The following is a 20,200-nucleotide window of genomic DNA, read 5'->3' as shown; positions in this document are numbered from 1 at the left end:
CAGAAAAAATACAATGGTAACTGGTTTTCCAACATTCTTTAAAATATCTTTTGAATTTAACAGATTTGGAGCAAGTTGAAAGGGAGGACATTTTCATTATTGGGTTATAACACAGGTATAACTTTAAGCAAAACATTAAAGGTAAAAAACAAAACTATGGAAAAGAAGATAGAAAAATGCTGGTTGACCCATCAACTTCTATATTAGGGAAAAAACTATGGAAGCCAATGGGTGTAAGCATTTTTCTAAATATCTTTTGTTTGCGTTTAACAACAGAAAACCTTAAATTGAATGATTAAATGAAATATTTACATACATAAATGTTGGGTTTAGGTGTTGGGAATCGTTAGCCACTGACAATAAGGGGGTGGGGGGGGATCAATGGAAGTCAATTGTTACTGGTTTTAAACATTCTTTAAAATATCTTTTGCGTTTAACAGATTTGGAGCAAGTGGAAATTGAGTAAATTTTCATTATATGGGTAAACTACAGGTATGACTTTTAGCAAAACCTTACAGGTAAAACTATGGATATAGGAAAAGAAGATATTTTGAAAAATGCTGGTTGACCTATCAACTTCAAACCTATTGAACCAATGGGTGTCAGCAAGTACATGACAATAGGGGGGAAATACAATGGAAGTCAATGGTTACTGGTTTCCAACATTCTTTAAAACATCATTTGCATTTAAAAGATTTGGAGTAAGTGGAAAGTGATATCCAAAACCATGGGTGTCAGCATTCTTCAAAATATCTTATTTTGTGTTCAACAGATAAAAAAAGCAACTCAAATAGGTTTTGAACAAGCGAAGAGTTAATAAATGATGACTGGGTGAACTATCCCTTTAAACTGATGTTAATCCAGAATCATGTCTTTGGCTGGTTGAGAAGCGAGAAGCTGTTTGAGCTCCAGTTATGACAGGAACACCAGAGAAAGACACACATACCTGCGCTGCTGTTGTTTATGTGTTTGAGTCTTTTCTGGTGTGTTTTGCCATTGTAGTGTATCTGTGCTTGTGCTGCCGAGTTCAGCTGAATGTTGCACACTTCACAGAGTGTGTAGGACCTGTGTTTGCGTTCCCGCTTGGCTCGAGGGTTTACAGGTGCTGCGTCCTCCTGTCTGCTAAACTCCACCAGCTCATGTCCGGTCTGCTCAGTCAGTGACCCGTCCTCAACAGGGCTGAATGGACGCTTCATTCCTAAACAGAGAGAGGGAGGAAAAAAAAAAGGTCTTTGATCTGAAATATTTTCAGCATGTGGATTGCTGACATGCCATGCCGAGCAGTGGCAGAGGTGTTACATGCGATACTTCATTTGGAACTATTTTAAACCACATTTTTCCAGCTCTGAGATATTTGTAGATACTGATTGATGACATGTTATTCTGTTATAATTGAATGATGACATTGAAATATTTACATGCACAAATGTTGGGTTTACATTTCAGCCACTGATAGCAGAGGTGAAAACACAATGGAAGTCAATGGTTTAGGGTAGCTGTGTCCAAACTCGGTCCTGGAGGGCCGGTGTCCTGCTGAGTTTAGCTCCCACTTGCTTCAACACACCTGCCAGTAGTTTGATTAGCTAGTTCAAGTGAGTTTGACAAGGGCTGAAGCTAAACTCTCCAGTTCGGACACCCCTGGTTTAGGGTTTTTAAACATTATTTAAAATATCTTTTGTGCTTTACAGATTTAGAGCAAGTGGAAAATGAGTAATATTTTTCATTATTGGGGGAACTAGACCTTTAAGCATAACCTTAAACACACACACACCATTCAGAATGTTGGGGTTGATATGGTTTTAGGGTTGTGTTAAGTGCCTCCCCTATCTAGGACCAGGGAAACATGCAACAAAACAACATAAAGGGATGAAAAAGGAATTAAATTAGCCGAACTAAAAAATTTAGAGGACAATTTTGATAATAGAAAATAATATAACTAAATAATAAAAAATAAATAAATAAAGGGCAGGGCAGACAGCAATCATCACCCTTCTCCTGTCCCAACACTCCAACAATAACTCACAGCAAATATAATGTCCAAAAAAAAAAAAAAAAAAGAAATACATTTATTTACAGAGTAACAAATAATAAATGACCAAGGGTAAGGGTAGGTTTAAAAAAAAAATACTCAGGAGGAGATAATGTCTAAACAATAAACTAAATCGATAACTGATTAAAGAAGCAACTTTCCAAACTCTCAAAATAAAATAAAAAAGAAAAACAAAGATCTTACCTTCCTCCCTCTCTTCCAGAAACAAGTGAAAAATAAATGTATCAAACAAAAAGTGACATCCACCTCCGTACTGCTCCAAAACGTTGAACCAAAAGCAAGTATATAAAGTAGAAATAACAAATTTTTACTCTATTGTTCACTAACAATAGGATTTTTAACTTTAAAATAAGTGTCCCACTTTTAATAGCACAATAGGGCAGGAGAACCAAGTAAGAGCAGCCTTTGCCTTTTAGTCTAGGGGTATGATTCTCGCTTGGGGTGCGAGAGGTCCCGGGTTCAGATCCCAGACGACCCTCCAATTGTTACATGCCTCCCCTATCTAGTGCCAGGGAAACACGCAACAAAATAACTACGGGGAAAAATAAAAAAAGGAATTAAATTTAGCCCAATTAAAAAAAATAAATAAATTGGATGCCACTTTTTGTTTGATACATTTATTTTTCTCCTGTTTCTGGAAGAGAGGGAGCAAGGTAAGATCTTTGTTTTTTTATTGTTTTTATTTTTATTTTGAGAGTTTAGAAAGTTGCTTCCTTAATCAGATTTTGTTTTTGTTTTGGCATTATCCCCTCCTAAGAATTTTTTATTTACCTACCTGTAAATAAAGGTACTTCTTTTTTTTGGTACATTGTATTTAATACATAGTATTTAATACATTTAACACATAGTATTTGAGTTTTGGTTGGAGTGCTGGGACAGGAGAAGGGTGATGATTGTTGGCTGCTAAATATCTATTATTTAGATGTTATTTTCTATTATCAAAAATGTTTTTTTTTTTTAAACTGGGCTAATTTAATTCGTTTTTTATTTTTCCCCTTTATATTATTTTGTTGCGTGTTTCCTTGGCACTAGATAAGGAAAGCACATAACAGATGCATATGGTTCAAGTTAGTTAGCGATCAAAAAAGGCATTTAGATGATTATTTTGTCAAATGTTATAAATATAATTCCTGTTTTTTTCCTGAATTTTTTGTAAAATGTTTTTATTTTTTGTGTGTGTGTGTGTGTCTGTGTGTGTGTAATGACCTAACACATTTTTCAACATCGCATCGTCCTTGTGATAAATGATTAATGCTCATTTTTATGGATTTTGTATAATAGAAATAAAATAGTTTTTCTACATCATTATTTAAACATATACGGTTTAATAATTTAGTAATTTTAAATTAATAACTTATTTTAATTTATTAATAATAATAATAATAATAATAATAATAATAATAAAGTTTATTTGTATACAGCGCCTTTTAAAGTAGCATCTCAAGACACTTCACAGACAAAATGTGCAGCAGTAAAAGAAAGAAGTATGAGTGCAAAAAATTAACAATAGAAAAAATATTAAAAAGACAAAATAATAACAATAGATCTAAAAATCATATAAAAGTCAAACAAAATTAAAGCTACTATAAAAAGTAAGCCTTAAGAGATTATTTAAACATACTCAGGGATTCTGCATTCTGAATATCAGAGGGTAAAGAGCTCCACACTTTAAGCGCCAATAAAAAGATTGTCTGGCCTCCCATAGACTTCAGCTGTGTTGATTGAGGAGTTAGTCAGTTAGCCGTCAGCAACCTGCATTCTAAGAAGGTTGTAATTCTTTTTAAGAAGGAAATAAAAAACCTTATCGACACTAAATAACCTATTCTGTTCATATAATGGTCCATCTCTGGGGATTACGGCTTTGCTACTGACCTCCACTAGGGGGAGATATTGATCAACAATGCCTGTAGCGTACGGAAAGCCAGTCTGTTTGCTGAAGTTAAATATGGTACGCATGAAACATTCTTCAATGTTCAATATTAGTTGCTTGTTCAATAAAACTGCACTTATTTGCATCCTGAATATACCTACTAAAGTAAAACCCCATGATCTCCGGACTCAACACACATTTTTAATACACACATTCATGTTTTTTTTTCTATATGAACATGAATACACACACAGGGCCTATTGATCCTGAGCCTCCTTCTCTAAACACCACTCCCTGACCACAGAGCACAAACACACATCTGTCTCTGCTGCCCAAACACACTGTAAAGCCATCCCACCCCACCCAACCGGCCTCAGCTATGACTGGTTAAACATTACAAGCTAAATAAAACGCAAAAACTGTAAAAATGTCAAAGAAAACACTGCAACACCTATGATTAAGAAGCAACAACACAAGCTTTTCTGATAATATCAATCTGTATAAATTGCAAGCAGTCATAACAGTATTACTTACAAACTGGTATACCATTTACTGTACTGTATACCAGTGTTGTACTTATGTTCATTAATTTACATTTATTAATCACATTTTTGTGAGTTATTTATTGAGTAATTGAAAAGATGGTCTCAGATCACTACAACTAGTGATAAAATGGACTCATATCCTACATATGCTACAGTTATATCTTCTTCTTGCAATTTTACCAAGCCAAACAATCTGTAACATTAATCAATATGATATCATTATTAAAGGCACAGTTGGGGAAAAATGTGGTCGTTTTTTTCTTTCTTTAATTGAACACAAAACATGATATACTGAAGATTGTTGGAAAAGCAGCCATTGACATGTATAGTATGAACAAAAACTATGCAAGTCAATGGCTACTATTTTTTCAACATTCTTCAGGGTAGTTCAGGGCAAAATGATTAGACATTCTGTGCAAAGTTTATTCTTTTTCAAATGGATATATTGAAATTTTAGGATAGAGGAAATTTTCACAGTATTTCCTATAATATTTTTTCTTCTGGAGAAAGTCTAATTTGTTTTATTTCGGCTAGAATAAAAGCAATTTAAAAAAAAAACATGTTAATGTCAGTATTATTAGTCCTTTAAACAATATTTTTTTACCCTCCTGTAAAAAATTGTATTCTTTTATATTGTTTCACCAATTTCTATGATTTAGATTTTTTACGAAACAATTCTTAACAGTTTAAGTAACTGAATTCTAACAACTGATTTATTTTATCTTTGCCATGATGACAGTACATGGTGTTTTACGAGACATTTTTTCAATATATTGGAGAATTGGAGAATTTTATTTCCAAACAAAATGCAACATCCCCATGACTTAAGAGTACAATGTCAATCTGACATCATGTTGAAATCTTGTGCCTGCTGGATGTTTAAGGCTATTTTGGTCATCATACAGTAAAAATCTTCTCGTAAGTGACATGCATCTAAACTTTCTATGGGTCGATGCATGTAACGATTTTGGACATCTAGTTGTACACTTTTATTGCTTCCAAACAGTTTTATGATGCAATTTACCATCTATGTGCGATTTGATTGGACAGGAATCAAAAGACATCTCAGCCAATCCCCATAGATAAGAAAAAAAGAAGTAGTGACTGCAGCTTGAAGGAAAGTAGAGGAGTAAAAGTACCGACACTGCACTAAAAATATACTCAAGGGAAAGTAAAAGTACACGTTTTTAAAACTACTTCGAAAATTACAATTCCTAAGAAAAGCTACTCAATTACAGTAGTTTGAGTATTTGTAATTAGTTACTTTACACCACTGCTGACAACAGAAACTAAAGAAAAAACATGTAAATGAAATTGAAAGTTGGGTTATATTTTACATTTTTATATTATACAGAACAAACCATTGTTATACGAGCCACACCCAATTACCCTAACATGCCTAATTAACCTGGTTACGAATTTAAATGTCACTTTAATCTGAATATTACTATATTGAAAAAATGTCTCGTAAAACACCATGTACTGTCATCAAGGCAAAGATAAAAGAAATCAGTTATTAGAATTCAGTTACTTAAACTGTTAAGAATTGTTTCGTAAAAAATCTAAATCATAGAAATTGGTGAAACAATATAAAAGAATACAATTTTTTACAGGAGGGCGAATAATTCTGACATTTACATTTAGTCATACTTCATATAGTCATATCTTCTGAATCTGCAGAAAATAACTGTTCAAAAGAACCAGCAGAAAAGAATCATACACCACTTTTCAATAGCTGGAAACATTAACAAGCAAATGATTGTTTTTCTTTTTTGCAAGGACAAATCATTTTGCTTCATAAGTGTACAAATCATAAATTCATAAAAATCTTCTTTAATGTTTTACTGAAGAAAAAAATGTGTTACATATCATGGATGGCCTGAGGGTGAGTAAATTAACAGCACATTTCATTATAAATTATGTGCACATCAGCAGTTTTGAAATGGCCTGGAAGTGCCTGTTAGTTAATGGATATGTTTGGCCACGTTTTCATTTTTTGTTTCATTGTCTGACAACCAGGGTTGGAAAGAGTACTGAAAAAATCATACTTAAGTAAAAGTACCATTACTTGCCTGAAATTGTAGTGCGAGTAGAGTAAAAGTATCTGTTTTAAGAATTACTCAAGGTATGAGTAATTAGTAGAGCTTTCAAAAGTACTCAAGAGTAGTGAGTATTGTGCTGTAAAAAGCTGATGCATTTACATGTCATTTGTGGATTTGTGTAAACGTAACATTCTGTAGTGCATTTAATTACTGCCCAGCAGGCACAAAACATAACATAACATAACATAACATAACATAACATAACATAACATAACATAACATAACATAACATAACATAACATAACATAACATAACATAACATAAGCAGTCATAAGATGTTAATATTAGGTTAGATTTAGGCTGTGATGTCGGGTGACCAAAATTTAATGTCTAGCCAGCATGTAAGGACAAAGTTTTTTAGATGTCCAATAATGACGGCAAATGACTCTGATATTTGGTTGATTTTATGTAGTTAGAAAGTGAGCAAAATGCAACGTCAAGCCAACATCTTAAACCAACATCATAATGATGTCAAATACTGACATTTATTCATCAGGTATGACAACCAAAATCCAACGTCTGATAGACGTCATAGTGGTATTGTCCACACAACGTCAAGCTGTTACACCATTAGACGTTGATATTTGGTTGATTTTAGGTTGGACGTTGGACTTTAATGTTGGCCTGATGTTGAGTTCTGACGTCAACATGAATTTTATTTCCAAACAAAATGCAACATCCCCATGACTTAAGAGTACAATGTCAATCTGACAACATGTTGAAATCTTGTGCCTGCTGGATGTTTAAGGCTATTTTGGTCATCATACAGTAAAAATCTTCTCATAAGTGACATGCATCTAAACTTTCTATGGGTCGATGCATGTAACGATTTTGGACATCTAGTTGTACACTTTTAATGCTTCCAAACAGTTTTATGATGCAATTTACCATCTATGTGCGATTTGATTGGACAGGAATCAAAAGACATCTCAGCCAATCCCCATAGATAAGAAAAAAAGAAGTAGTGACTGCAGCTTGAAGGAAAGTAGAGGAGTAAAAGTACCGACACTGCACTAAAAATATACTCAAGGGAAAGTAAAAGTACACGTTTTTAAAACTACTTCGAAAATTACAATTCCTAAGAAAAGCTACTCAATTACAGTAGTTTGAGTATTTGTAATTAGTAACTTTACACCACTGCTGACAACAGAAACTAAAGAAAAAACATGTAAATGAAAACGGTTTAATTGAAAGTTGGGTTAGTATCTATGTGAGCACAGGGAGGAGAGAAGCAAATGCATGAAAAGGCCGGACACTAAGTAGAATACAAACACTACGCAAATGGCATCAAAATAGGGCTGAGCAAATAAGCAAAATAAAAAATGGCAAATACGACAGAGAAAAACCGAGATCGTCATGGTAATTTCCTCCCGAAGGCCAGAGGGCGCTTTCATGCAGCAACTCCAATCCCCCACAAAGAAGAGGCCTAGGACATCCCCATAGCATAAACAGAAGATTGAACTGCTTTCACTCACATACTTTACACACACACATACATATGATAAAAATGTGATGTTTATTAAGTCATGTTTATGTTCATTTATTAAAAGAAGTTAATCCTGTTTCATGTTTATGCAGTTATTATACATCATACAAGGATACAAGTCAGTTTAATGTTATGCAAGTAAAGGTAATGTGACTCAGCTTAAAGATTTAAAGCGACCACAAATGTTTTTCTTCCAGTTTAATAATTGTATGTTACTTATAGCTGGGTGTTTAATAACTGTATGCAGGATACAAGTTAAAAAAGAAAGAAATCCCACAGGGCCAAATGCTGATTGTTGAGCTCAGTCACTGGTTGGTCATGCTGACATCATGGAACAGCTGAGATTCACTGAGCTCCTATTTTTTTTTTTCTCTTAAAGATCTGAAAAAAGCCTGGCGGTCACCCTATCGTCTGGACACACAGCTGAAGGAGTGACAGTGGATCAAGGAAAGGTTGTTAGCGATGTTAGCGATCTTGTGTGCTGTGCTGCATGGATCTCCTTTCACATCTCCTCCCCATGAGACCACATCAATCAGAGCAGCGATAGCCTGCTGAAAGTCACTTATATAGAGACATATGTGTATTTCTGTCACTCCTGCTCATACACGCAAACAAACAAACGGACAAACAGCAGGGCAGACTGTTTAGAGCTCCAAAGATACTGTACTGAAACTAGACATGATGGGTGGATGACTTCTGAGCAGAGCGCCCTCCACAGGCCAAGGGAACATAGCAGCTCTTCAATTACTGACAGGATTAGTGGAGGTTAATAGAGCAACAATAGTTTGAAAAATGCAATACAGTAACTAATTAATAAAAACAAATTGTTGATGAGTCAAACCAAACCATTGGGTTGAAAAGTGTCGTTTAAATTTGATTGAAAAGAAGTATTAAATGTTGCATAAATGATTAAATTATTGTTATTAGAAATTATTATTGTGTACAGAACACATTTTCATTGGTCCAACCAAATCCAAATATTCCTTAGATATGAAATATTCAACATTATATTCAAATATAAATATACTTAATATAATAAATAAATAAATGTGAACATGAAAAGCAGTGAACCCAAAAATAACAGGATAAATCATATGAGAAAAATATTAATTATGAAATAAATCTTAATCTGTAATTAAAAATATGTGTGTATATATATATATATATATATATATATATATATATATATATATATATAAATATATATATAAATATATATATATATATATATATATATATATATATATATATATATATATATATATATATATATATATATATATATATATATATATATGCGTGTGTGTGTGTGTGTGTGTGTATGTATGGTATGTATAATATAAAGTCAGAATTATTAGGGCAATGAATTCTTTACTATATATATATATATATATATATATATATATATATATATATATATATATATATATATATATATATATATATATATATGTATATATATATATATATATATATACACATACATACACATATATATACAGTCGAAGTCAGAATTATTAGCCCCCGTAAATTATTAGAACGCTTGTTTATTTTTTCCCCAATTTCTGTTTAACCGAGAGAAGATTTTTTCAACACATTTCTAAATATAATAATTTTAATAACTCATTTCTAATAACCGATTTATTTTCTCTTTCCCATGATGTCTGTAAATAATATTTTACTAGATATTCTTCAAGACACTTCTATACAGCTTAAAGTGACATTTAAAGGCTTAACAAGGTTAATTAAGTTGACTAGGCCGGTTAGGGGAATTAGGCAAGTTATTGTATAACAGTGGTTTGTTCTGTAGATTATCGAGAAAAAATATAGCTTAAAGGGGCTAATAATTTTGTCCCTAAAATGGTTCATAAAAAATTCAAAACTGCTTTTATTGTAGCCGAAATAAAACAAATAAGACTTTCTTCAGAAGAATTAATAAAAATATTATCAGACATACTGTGAAAATGTCCTTGCTCTGTTAAACATCATTTGGAAAATATTTAAAAAAGAAGAAAAAAAAAATCGAAGGGGGCTAATAATTCTGAATTCAACTGTACATACATAGATACATACATACACACATACACACATGCATATATATATATATATATATATATATATATATATATATATATACATATATATATATATATATACATATATATATATACATATATATATATATATATATACATATATATATATATATATATATATATATATATATATATATATATATACATACACATACACACACAGTTGAAGTCAGAATTATGCTAAATTTTGCTGTATAGTAGTCCCACGACATTCTGTCACTCGATGACACTCGAAAACCCTTTCAGAAGAGTCTAGTTGCAGGGAATAGCCTTTTCACAGTGTCTGTTTTAATATTAATGTTGTTTTTGTGTTTACATGAATGAATACTGCCAGGGTGTAAGGGGTACAGAAATACAACTGGGATTGGGCCTTAGTGTCCCACCTGTGACGATATACAGCTATATTGCACTGCTAAAGCCATATAGCACTGTGATAGAGTTTACTTTATACAACAGTTCGATGGCATAATCCTGTGTATAAATAAAGAAAATCAAGAGAATCAGTCTTAAAAACCTCTTCGCAAGAGGAACTATTTTCTTCCGCCGTTCATACACACCTGCAGCTGACGATCAGAACAGCAGAAACCATTGCTACTTCACAGACGTCACTTTAGAGCTGTTTAATTGATTCTCTAGCATTACGTCTAAAATGAAGACAAAACAAGTGATTTTGCTCACATATTAAGATAAGGCTTTTTAGAAACAGCAGGAAATGCCATCAGTTTTTGATTTGTTCAGCTGTAGTTTGACACGTACGCTGAAAAAATGCTGTTTTTCTCCTATAGGGGATTATTATTACAGTATGGCAGGCTGGCAGCCAACATACTGAATCTCCGAAATTATGAATATTTAAAATAGGCACTATCCTCATAAATAAACTGCATAGTTGTGATCTAAACAACTACAATCTCGCATTAAAAAAATCTCAAAAGTACATGATGTTGTCAAACAGCGGCAATATTTTTCAACTGCAGACTCCTCTGCTTTCCATTTGTGTGTGCGGAGTAATACAAAAGGGTGAAGAGGTTGTACGAGTGCTGATATTACTTTAATCTCACAGCTATCTGCCAATTAGATTCAAGAACCAGACAGAAGATTTTTAACTCTCTCGCCCCATTCACACGGGGCGTCAGCGTCAACGCTTCCCATTCACTTTGAATGGGTGACGTCAGGCATTGCTGAACTGCATTGTGGATCCGTCAGCGCCGCTTCAGAAGCGTTGCTTGCTGCAGAAGTTGGAACTAGCTCAACTTTTCAAGCGCCGACGGAAGCGTCAGCCAATCAGATCGCTGTATGCAAATACACCAGCTCAGACAGTGGCCTATTGCTGACTGAATTTCATTTGCTGACGCTTCTATGACGATCGCTTCAGCCCCAACTTCAGACAAGCCTTCATTCAAGCGTTGATGCTGAAGCCCCGTGTGAATGGGGCGTCTGGAGTTGCTTAGTCTAGTTCTTTCGCTTTTCATTTCTCTCTGTCTTAATATTTTCAGTTGCTTTTCAAATCCCCCTTGTCTTCAAAAACTCTGAAAGGTTCATATGCCTCAGTTTCAGAAGTAAACACTGCTTTCATTACAGCCGAATTCGAAAATATGTGGCCACAAGTGGTGAACGTGGAGACAATAATCAGCTCCAGAGAGCTCCAGCATTATTCACCATAAGACACAATAAAGACATGTCAGAAAACACACAGAATCTACAGTGGTGTGTTGTGTGTCATTATTAAACAGCGCTGTTGAGATGAATCTGTAATTGTCTGAGCTCTAGGCTGATTTTTCTGTTTTTATTGTGAACGGCTGACTGGACGCTCTTCTCTAATAAGTTTGCTGAAGGCCGCTGGCATCACCAGTGGAGCTGGCTCTATTTGCTCAGGCCAATCTGTGTGTGTGTTTGTGAGCAAATCTGTGTGTTCAATTCAGCTGGGGCGAGAAGAAATTATGTTTCGGAGCTTTCTAACATCTGCTGTGCTGAATAACTTTCTGTGTCATATGATTTGTGTGTATAAAGCTTTGGGATTTCTCTTTATTTTTCCCATTGTACACTAATATGTCAATGGAGTTTAAATTTGATATCATTTCCAAGATTTTAATTTAATATCATATAACAATGTGTATGAGCAGCACGGTGGTTCAGTGGTTAGCACTGTCACCTCACAGCAAGGTCACTGCTTCGAGTCCCAGCTGGGCCAGTTGGCATTTCTGTGTGGGGTTTGCATGTTCTCCCCGTGTTTGTGCAGATTTCGTCCGGGTGCTCCAGTTACCACCACAGTCCAAAGACATGCGCTATATAGGTGAATTGGATTAACTAAATTGGCCATAGTGAATGTGTGTAAATGAGTGTGTATGGATGTTTCCCAGTACTGGGTTGTGACTGGAAGAGCATCCGCTGTGTAAAACAAATGCTGAAATAGTTGGCGGTGAATTTTACTCTGAATTGATTTCTCCCTGATAAATAAAGGGACTAAGCCAAAGGAAAATGAAAGAAAGAATGAATGAATGAAAGAATGAATGAATAACTAAGTGTAAGAATAGAAGTCATTACAAATTATTATATTCTTACTATAATTATATATTCTCACTAGTGGCTTATTTTGAATATTTTGGCTGTTTATTTGTACTTATAAAGTTCATATTCTGCATGATCTTATTCTACATGCCTAATCCTACCCAACATCTAAACACAGATATTACCTTAATAAATATTAATAAGCGGTAAATCATGGGTTTATTGAGCTAAAAGTCTTAGTTAAGGGCATGCTAATAGCAAGTGTTGTACAATAAATTTAAAAAAAGTGTGACCAAACTTTTTTTATATACTAAATATTTAGATAATTACAAAAAAATTAAATTTAATCACTTTCAAGAAAAAATAAATTTTAAGTCAAAACGGCATCTTAAAATATTCAATGTTTTCAACTGTTCTCAACACACTGAATACAGTACATACAATTTTGAGAACTGATAAATCTTTATGAATTTTTTTTAATGATTTTCAAGACTTTATTTTGATGGTTCCTATTGCACAGTTTGTGGACTAAAAGTTGCATTAAAACTACATGCCAATTACTTCTCATGTGAGTATTAGTAGACTGTCTCCTTAATATCCACTGATACTGCACCTTCAACAGACATTTAACTGACTGTAAAAAACTTTGCAAGTACATGTCAACTTACACTAACCATAACCCCAACCTAAACGTCTACTTATAATCTAAAGAGAATTAATTGGCATGTCGATGAAATGCAACTTAAATAAAATAAAAAACACACTATCAAAATATAGTGATACCGAAAACATTTGTGTAAGAATCAAACAGAAAGTAATTTTAAAAAGTAATTGTTTTAAATTGTTTTAATACACAGAGCATGTGAACTTAATATACTTTCAAGAAAAACAAAGTCTAAGAATTAAGCAAAAATTATTTGAAATGTATTAAACTTATTTTCTAGACACTGAATACACATTATAACTGATAAATCTTGATAACAATAATGACTTTAAAAACAAAATATTAGAGTTAGTCAAGCAAAAAAAAATATTTAAGAAAAAGGTATGAAGTATGAATACACATTAAATTCATATGAATATAAAATGGAAATTAGTTATATATATTTATATATATATATTAAGTTTAAAAAAACAGTGTTAATATGATTTTTCTTTTTTATATGATTTAATATTTGTGATTTTATTTCATACATGTTTATTTAGCAGGAATGCATGAATAAAATGTAACCTCACTGACTATCATCTTTCAAAAAAAATGCTATTTTAAAAAATGCTAAACAATATTAAGCAGCACAACTTTTAACACTGAAGGTAATAATCATAAATTAATTGATAATTAAATCAACATATTAGAATGATTTCTCAATGACCATGACAAATGATTGTAACATTACAGTATACATTTTAAAAAGAAAAAAAAGTAATTTCATTAATTTTCCCTCGGCTTAGTCCTTTATTTATCAGGGGTCACAAAAGCGGAATGAACCCCCAAATATTCCAGCATATGTTTTACACAGCAGAAGCCCTTATAGCCGCAATATATATATATATATATATATATATATATATATATATATATATATATATATATATATATATATATATATATATATATATATATATATATATATATATAAACAAATATGTATATATATTGTTATTATTATTAGCAGTAGTAGTAGTTACACATACAGTTTGAACAGCATATTTCACAATATTTCAATTATTAATATATTATTAAAAAATAGGCAACATAGGAGAACAACACATCTTCCTTAAAAACATTTTCTTCATCAAATTCTTACAAAAAAAAAGCCTAAAACAAAAAGTTTTTTTTTAAACTAAAAAACAAATAGTTTTCTTTTTATGCATCATAATTTAAGCTAATAAAAAACAGACAATGTGTTACTGACCCTTACATGAGTATTTCAAATGAAACTACTATTGACAAGCAGCCTAGGTGATTACACTTTTAAAGAGTGAGCGGGATCCAAATGAGCCAGTCAGTTCTCATTATGCCAACAGATGCCGTATAGATAATAGAGGCTGCGGTGAAGAGCACGATCTGTCCAGGTCTCTTGTCTCCACCACGCGCCACATCATTATAAATTCAGAATTATGCAGGTGAAGTCAAATCACAGCAGAGAGCAAACTCGCACTGACGGAGACGGGCGGCTGATGGCTTTGCATTAGCATAACTAAACATCGACCTGCGCATTGACTTCAACACCGCTTTCCTAAACTGTGGCATGTTTTCCAGCTGGGGAAGAGGAGATTTTGGCTGCGCTTTCTGTGAGATCAGGAGGATGTCTGAATCAAACGTGTGCATTATGAACGACAGATCACTGGGGAAAATCTATTTGGGTCAATGAACCGACAAGATATGACGTTCTGAAATAAACCAGGTAGAAAAACCATTCTTCTTCTCAAGAGATTTGCAGTACAAGGCGAAATGCTGGAGAACTGTGACCAATTAAGCCTCTTTTACTATTGAGTCCTAATATTTCTGCGATGTGGAAAATATTATGATCACAAAATTATTCAACCAGGTGATATTAAAAGCAAACAGTATAACATAAACCCAGGCTCATTGGAAATATGTACCTGCAAATCCACTAGAGGGCGCTGTTTGGATTTTTGTGTATCTGAAATACATTTGGGCTCCGTATTGTTGAACGTTTCAGATACACTTCCTTTTTGTATGTAGTGTTTTTGTTTGGACTGTTGCAGTGAACTTTAATTTTTTTTTTAAATAAATAAATAATTTTATTTTCTTCTTATTTTTTTTCGTCTACATAACATTATTAATAACCTTATAAAGGTATATGTGAAATGTCCAGTTTTTGTTTTAAAATCCGTTTTATGTTGTGTGATGACCGCTCTCGTCAAAACGGATTTGAACTTGAGTAAGACAGGTATGTTGTGATTGTGCAAGGTTAAAATATAGCCAGTTAAATTAAAAGTAAATTAAAGTTTATTCATATCAGTGGATGATATGTTTTGATGCTGGATTGAGTCGAATAGTGTGCCTGTTAAGCATTATTTTCATTATATAGTGGGTTTTGTGTTATGAGCTGTTAACAGCTTAAGTTACCGCCCATGCCAATTTTTAATGGCGGATTATATATTTATTTTCTATCAACTTTGCTACCTAAACAATCAAAAGTAGGTGTATTATGTCTTTGAAATCATCGTGCAGTTAAAACTGTCAAGAAATATTGTCATTTTATGTCCACGTTGTGTCTTTGTAGTCATGTATTATCTTTGAGTTGTTCATCTGCTTCAGTGTAAATGGGGACAGTGGTTCACTTTTCTCTCTTTTTGCACAGTCACAAGATCTCAATCCAATAGAGCACATTTGGGATGTGGTGGCACGGGAGATTCGCATCATGGATGTGCTGGTGACAGATCTGCAGCAACTGCGTGATGCTATCATGTCAATATGGAGCAAATTCTCCGAGGACTATTTCCAGTATCTTGTTGAATCTATGCCATGGATTAAGCCAGTTCTGAAAGCAAAAGGGGGTCCAAGCCGGTACTAGTAAGGTGTACCTAATAAAGTGGCCGGTGAGTGTATAGAAGTGATACGTAAAAACAATATATAAAATAATAATAGCAATATAATGTAAACATAATATATTTTTAAGCAATATATTTAGTAAGGGAAAATCTATTTTTAAAATACAGAATTAGAAATACAGATACACGAAAGGTGGAGGATTAAAGTTGTTATATGCTATTTTCAAAAAAATATTACATCTTATGTTAAAAAACAAAGTGCACATGTAGATTGTTTGTAATAAAGGCCGCTAAAAGACAACACTTTATGTGTATCTGGCACTCTTTCAAAAACCCACCCACAATCACCTAATGCTTCACAAACACAAGCGCACAAACACACACACACACACTTAGCAGGTCAATCAGCTCTCTGACACCTCAAGTTGATGTACTGCATCATCAAATAAGTGCGTGTGTGCATGTGTGTGTGTGTGTAAACTAGCTTCAGTCAGATTATATATGAGGCACTATCGTTTACAGACACACACTGGGCTGTTTTACCAAATGCATGAGCAGAGATTTAGGTGGAGGAGGAGATTGAGATGTGACAATACAGTCCTGTCTAATTCATGCACACAACCACAGTCACACACACTGAACATCAACCTCTCTGAAAGCAGGTTATTAACAGAACCCCCCCATAAAACCCATCATTACATAGCCATTAACAAATTATTATTGCAGCTTTCTGAGCTGCAATAAGCAAAAAGAACAGTGCTGTTTTGAAACAGTTGCAAGTCCAGAGAGCAAGTCCAGAGTCGTGATGAACATTAAAATGACAAAATAAAAAAAATACTAAATTGTGATTTTACACAATTTGTTTATCATTACTAATTTAATTGATATAACAACAGAATGGTTAAAAAGAGAATATATATATATATATATATATATATATATATATATATATATATATATATATATATATATATATATATATATATATATAAAACAAATAGATTTAAGTTTTGTTTTTGTTATTTGGTCTATAAAAGGCAGCAAGAATATTTAAGGGATAGTTCACCCAAAAATTTAAAGTTAACTTTCTCTTTCATGTGATTATAACCCTTTGTGTATTTCTCTTTAAGCTGCGATTAGCATTTAGAAGTTCATGAACAAAGTGGGATAAATGAAAATGGAATATACTTTGATTCATTTCATTACTTCAATAATACATACTTCATACTAGGGATGCACCAAATTTTTGAATGCTGTAAACTATAAGCTGAAATGTTTGATATTTGGCCAAAAATATAGACCAAAAAGGGCTATGCTGTGCCACACTGCCCAACCCAGCTGTAGCCACTTTACGGTTTGTAGCAGCTTTCACACAAGATGCAAAAAGTGATGTGCTATAAAACCCATTCATTTCAATGGCTTGCACCACACACTGTAAAAAATATTTTTAAGTAAGTTTCTTTTTTTGGGCGACGCAGTGGCACAGTACGTAGTGCTGTCGCCTCACAGCAAGAAGGTCACTGGGTCGCTGGTTTGAGCCTTGGCTCAGTTGGCGTTTCTGTGTGGAGTTTGCATGTTCTCCCTGTGTTCGTGTGGGTTTCCTCCAGGTGCTCTGCTTTCCTCCAGGTGCTCTGGTTTCCCCAAAGTCCAAAGACATGTGGTACAGGTAAATTAAGTAGGCTAAATTGTACAGTGTACGAGTGTGTGTGTGAATGAGTGTGTGTGGATGTTTCCCAGAGATGGGTTGCAGCTGGAAGGGCATCCGCTGCATAAAAAACATGCTGGATAAGTTGGCGGTTCATTCCACTGTGGCAACCCCACATTAATAAAGGGACTAAGCCGACAAGAAAATGAATGAATGAATGAATGAATGAGTTTCTGTTTTTGTGTTTTCAGTTTATTTATGGTTGTGAATTTTATAGTGGGTCCTTGATCTCAGCTCTGTTGATTTTTGATGTTGAAAATTTAACTCTGCAATTTACCTGTCACGATCACCAGCGATCTTAACTCTATAGATCGCTGGAATACATGCACATGCAGAACGGACTACAAATACGCCATTTTAAGGACTACATCTCCATACACACACACGTTCATTATCTTGACTGATTGCACAAACTCCACCGGAGGATTGTCAAGGACTGATTACACACACTATATAAGCAGCAATCACACTCTCTCTAGTTGCAGAGTCTTGTTATCGGTTCTAGTGACACTAAAACGCGTTTACCTGGCTTGCTTTGGCGTGTTTCTGACCCTCGCCTTCTTTATTTGTTTATCCCTGTCTGCCACCTGCCTTCTGACCATCTGTCTGTGTATCTGACTTTGACTCTGAATAGCCCATATACATCTGTTTGCTCCTGTGCAGACCATTGCTTGCCTGACCTCCCTAATAAACCTGCATTTGGATCCATACCCTTTGTTGTCAGTGTCACATCCCTGGTTACAATAACAAATTGACTTTTATTGACATTTAAAGGAAATGATAGATAAATGAATCTGTAAAATAACAGAAAATGTACTGGCAGCTTATTACAAGGTTTTTGCAGCATAAAATACAACACCAATACAGACAATATTTCCCTTTAAACTATTAAAAACATTCATTAAAAGTCAATGCGCACATAATGATTGGGCTCTTCGGGTCACTTTCGCTTGGTGAACAGAAAGTCAGTGGTAGTAAAACTGAATAGTGATGTTTTATATATTTTATTTTTGTTTGTTTGTTTGTTTTTCGTGGTTGACCCAAACCGTTATTTTGCAAAAAACAATTAAAAGACCGTTCAGAAATTTGATGCTTTTTTTCTCTCTCGCTAATCACTTAATTGTGTCATGTTCCAGTAAAACTGAAATTGTGTGGCAGACGTCAGTCCTTATTCCTGGTTTTGTTCTGGAAATTATCTGCAAATGAAGCACTGCACATTAATAACGCAAAATGTAGTATTTTAAAAATGCAGAATGATTGCTGTGAAGGTTGGGTTTAGGAGTAGGAGTATATAAGGCATAACTGTCAACATTGGGATGTGAAAATAAGGGATATGCCCACCATAATAAAGGATTCCCCCAACCTCATCCCCCCCTTTTAAAAATCCCCAAAATACTAAATATGCTTATTTGGAGCTATTTCATTTTAAATAAATAGTTAAATTCACAGTAATATGTTTTATTATTACTATTATTATTATTTACAAGAGAAAAAAATATTGTATACATTAGCAGCAAATACATTAGCAAACAGTTCAGCTTATTAAAATTAATAGCTATTATAAAGAAATAGAATCAAGCTATCAAATCTCATTAGCTGTTTCTTCACTGTGTAACTTACACATTCTGATTAAAGAGCAACCAATGAATCTCTCATTTATTTAGATAAAGTATTTATTTAGATTTAGTTTTTCGTTTGATACATTAAATAACAGGTGTCACATTAACATCTAACATTATAATAAAAGCATTCGATTGCTTTCCTAACTTTTTATGCTCATTTAGGACTAAATTAGTTGTGTTTGAAAAAAACCCACCAAGATCGACATATTTAGATGTTATTAATTTTAATTATGTGTATATGTCTGTTTGAATACGCACCCAAAACCCAGAGTTTTGCTTCGCTTCAAAACGCGTGTATGGATTTCGTTTGGGAAACACCGTCTATTTATCACTATGGAGGGCGTCAGCTGACAGTCATGCACCACTATATGACTGTTTTGAGGATTGCATATGAAGGGAAGACGGCACCTGTAATGAAAAGGAAAGGATATCCCGCCATTTTCATATTTATTCCAAAGTGTGTTCATGCCTCAACAATGGGAAAGCACAGAACAGATTCGCATTTAAGAGCAAGGGGCGGCCCTTGTTCGGCGGTATGGATTGCGTATAGGGAGGCTGGGCTCTTTAATATTCATTTGCCACCCTTCAGAGAAACACTGCAAATACGGGAGAAATACAGTATGATAGCAGGATAGAACTGTAAAATAACCGAGAATCCCGGGAAAACGGGAGGGTTAAAAGGTATGATACAAGATAT

At 33.7% G+C, this 20,200-nt stretch overlaps 1 protein-coding gene across 12 annotated transcripts in view; it reads right to left on the bottom strand.

The window, feature by feature from the left end:
- The window catches only part of znf385c (zinc finger protein 385C), a 259,074-nt gene that overhangs the window by 155,924 nt on the left and 82,950 nt on the right, over positions 1 to 20,200 (bottom strand). For all 12 annotated transcript variants that reach the window (XM_087244162.1, XM_087244165.1, XM_087244168.1 and 9 more), the window contains one exon: positions 947 to 1,198. In XM_087244162.1, coding sequence (XP_087100288.1) covers positions 947 to 1,198 — 252 coding nt within the window. The remainder of the gene's footprint in view (positions 1 to 946; positions 1,199 to 20,200) is intronic.

Source organism: Danio rerio, chromosome 3, assembly GCF_052040795.2.
Source record: "Danio rerio strain M-AB ecotype USA chromosome 3, GRCz13ab, whole genome shotgun sequence".
Classification (NCBI taxonomy): domain Eukaryota; kingdom Metazoa; phylum Chordata; class Actinopteri; order Cypriniformes; family Danionidae; genus Danio; species Danio rerio.
This window is presented reverse-complemented; position numbering and strand designations above follow the sequence as displayed.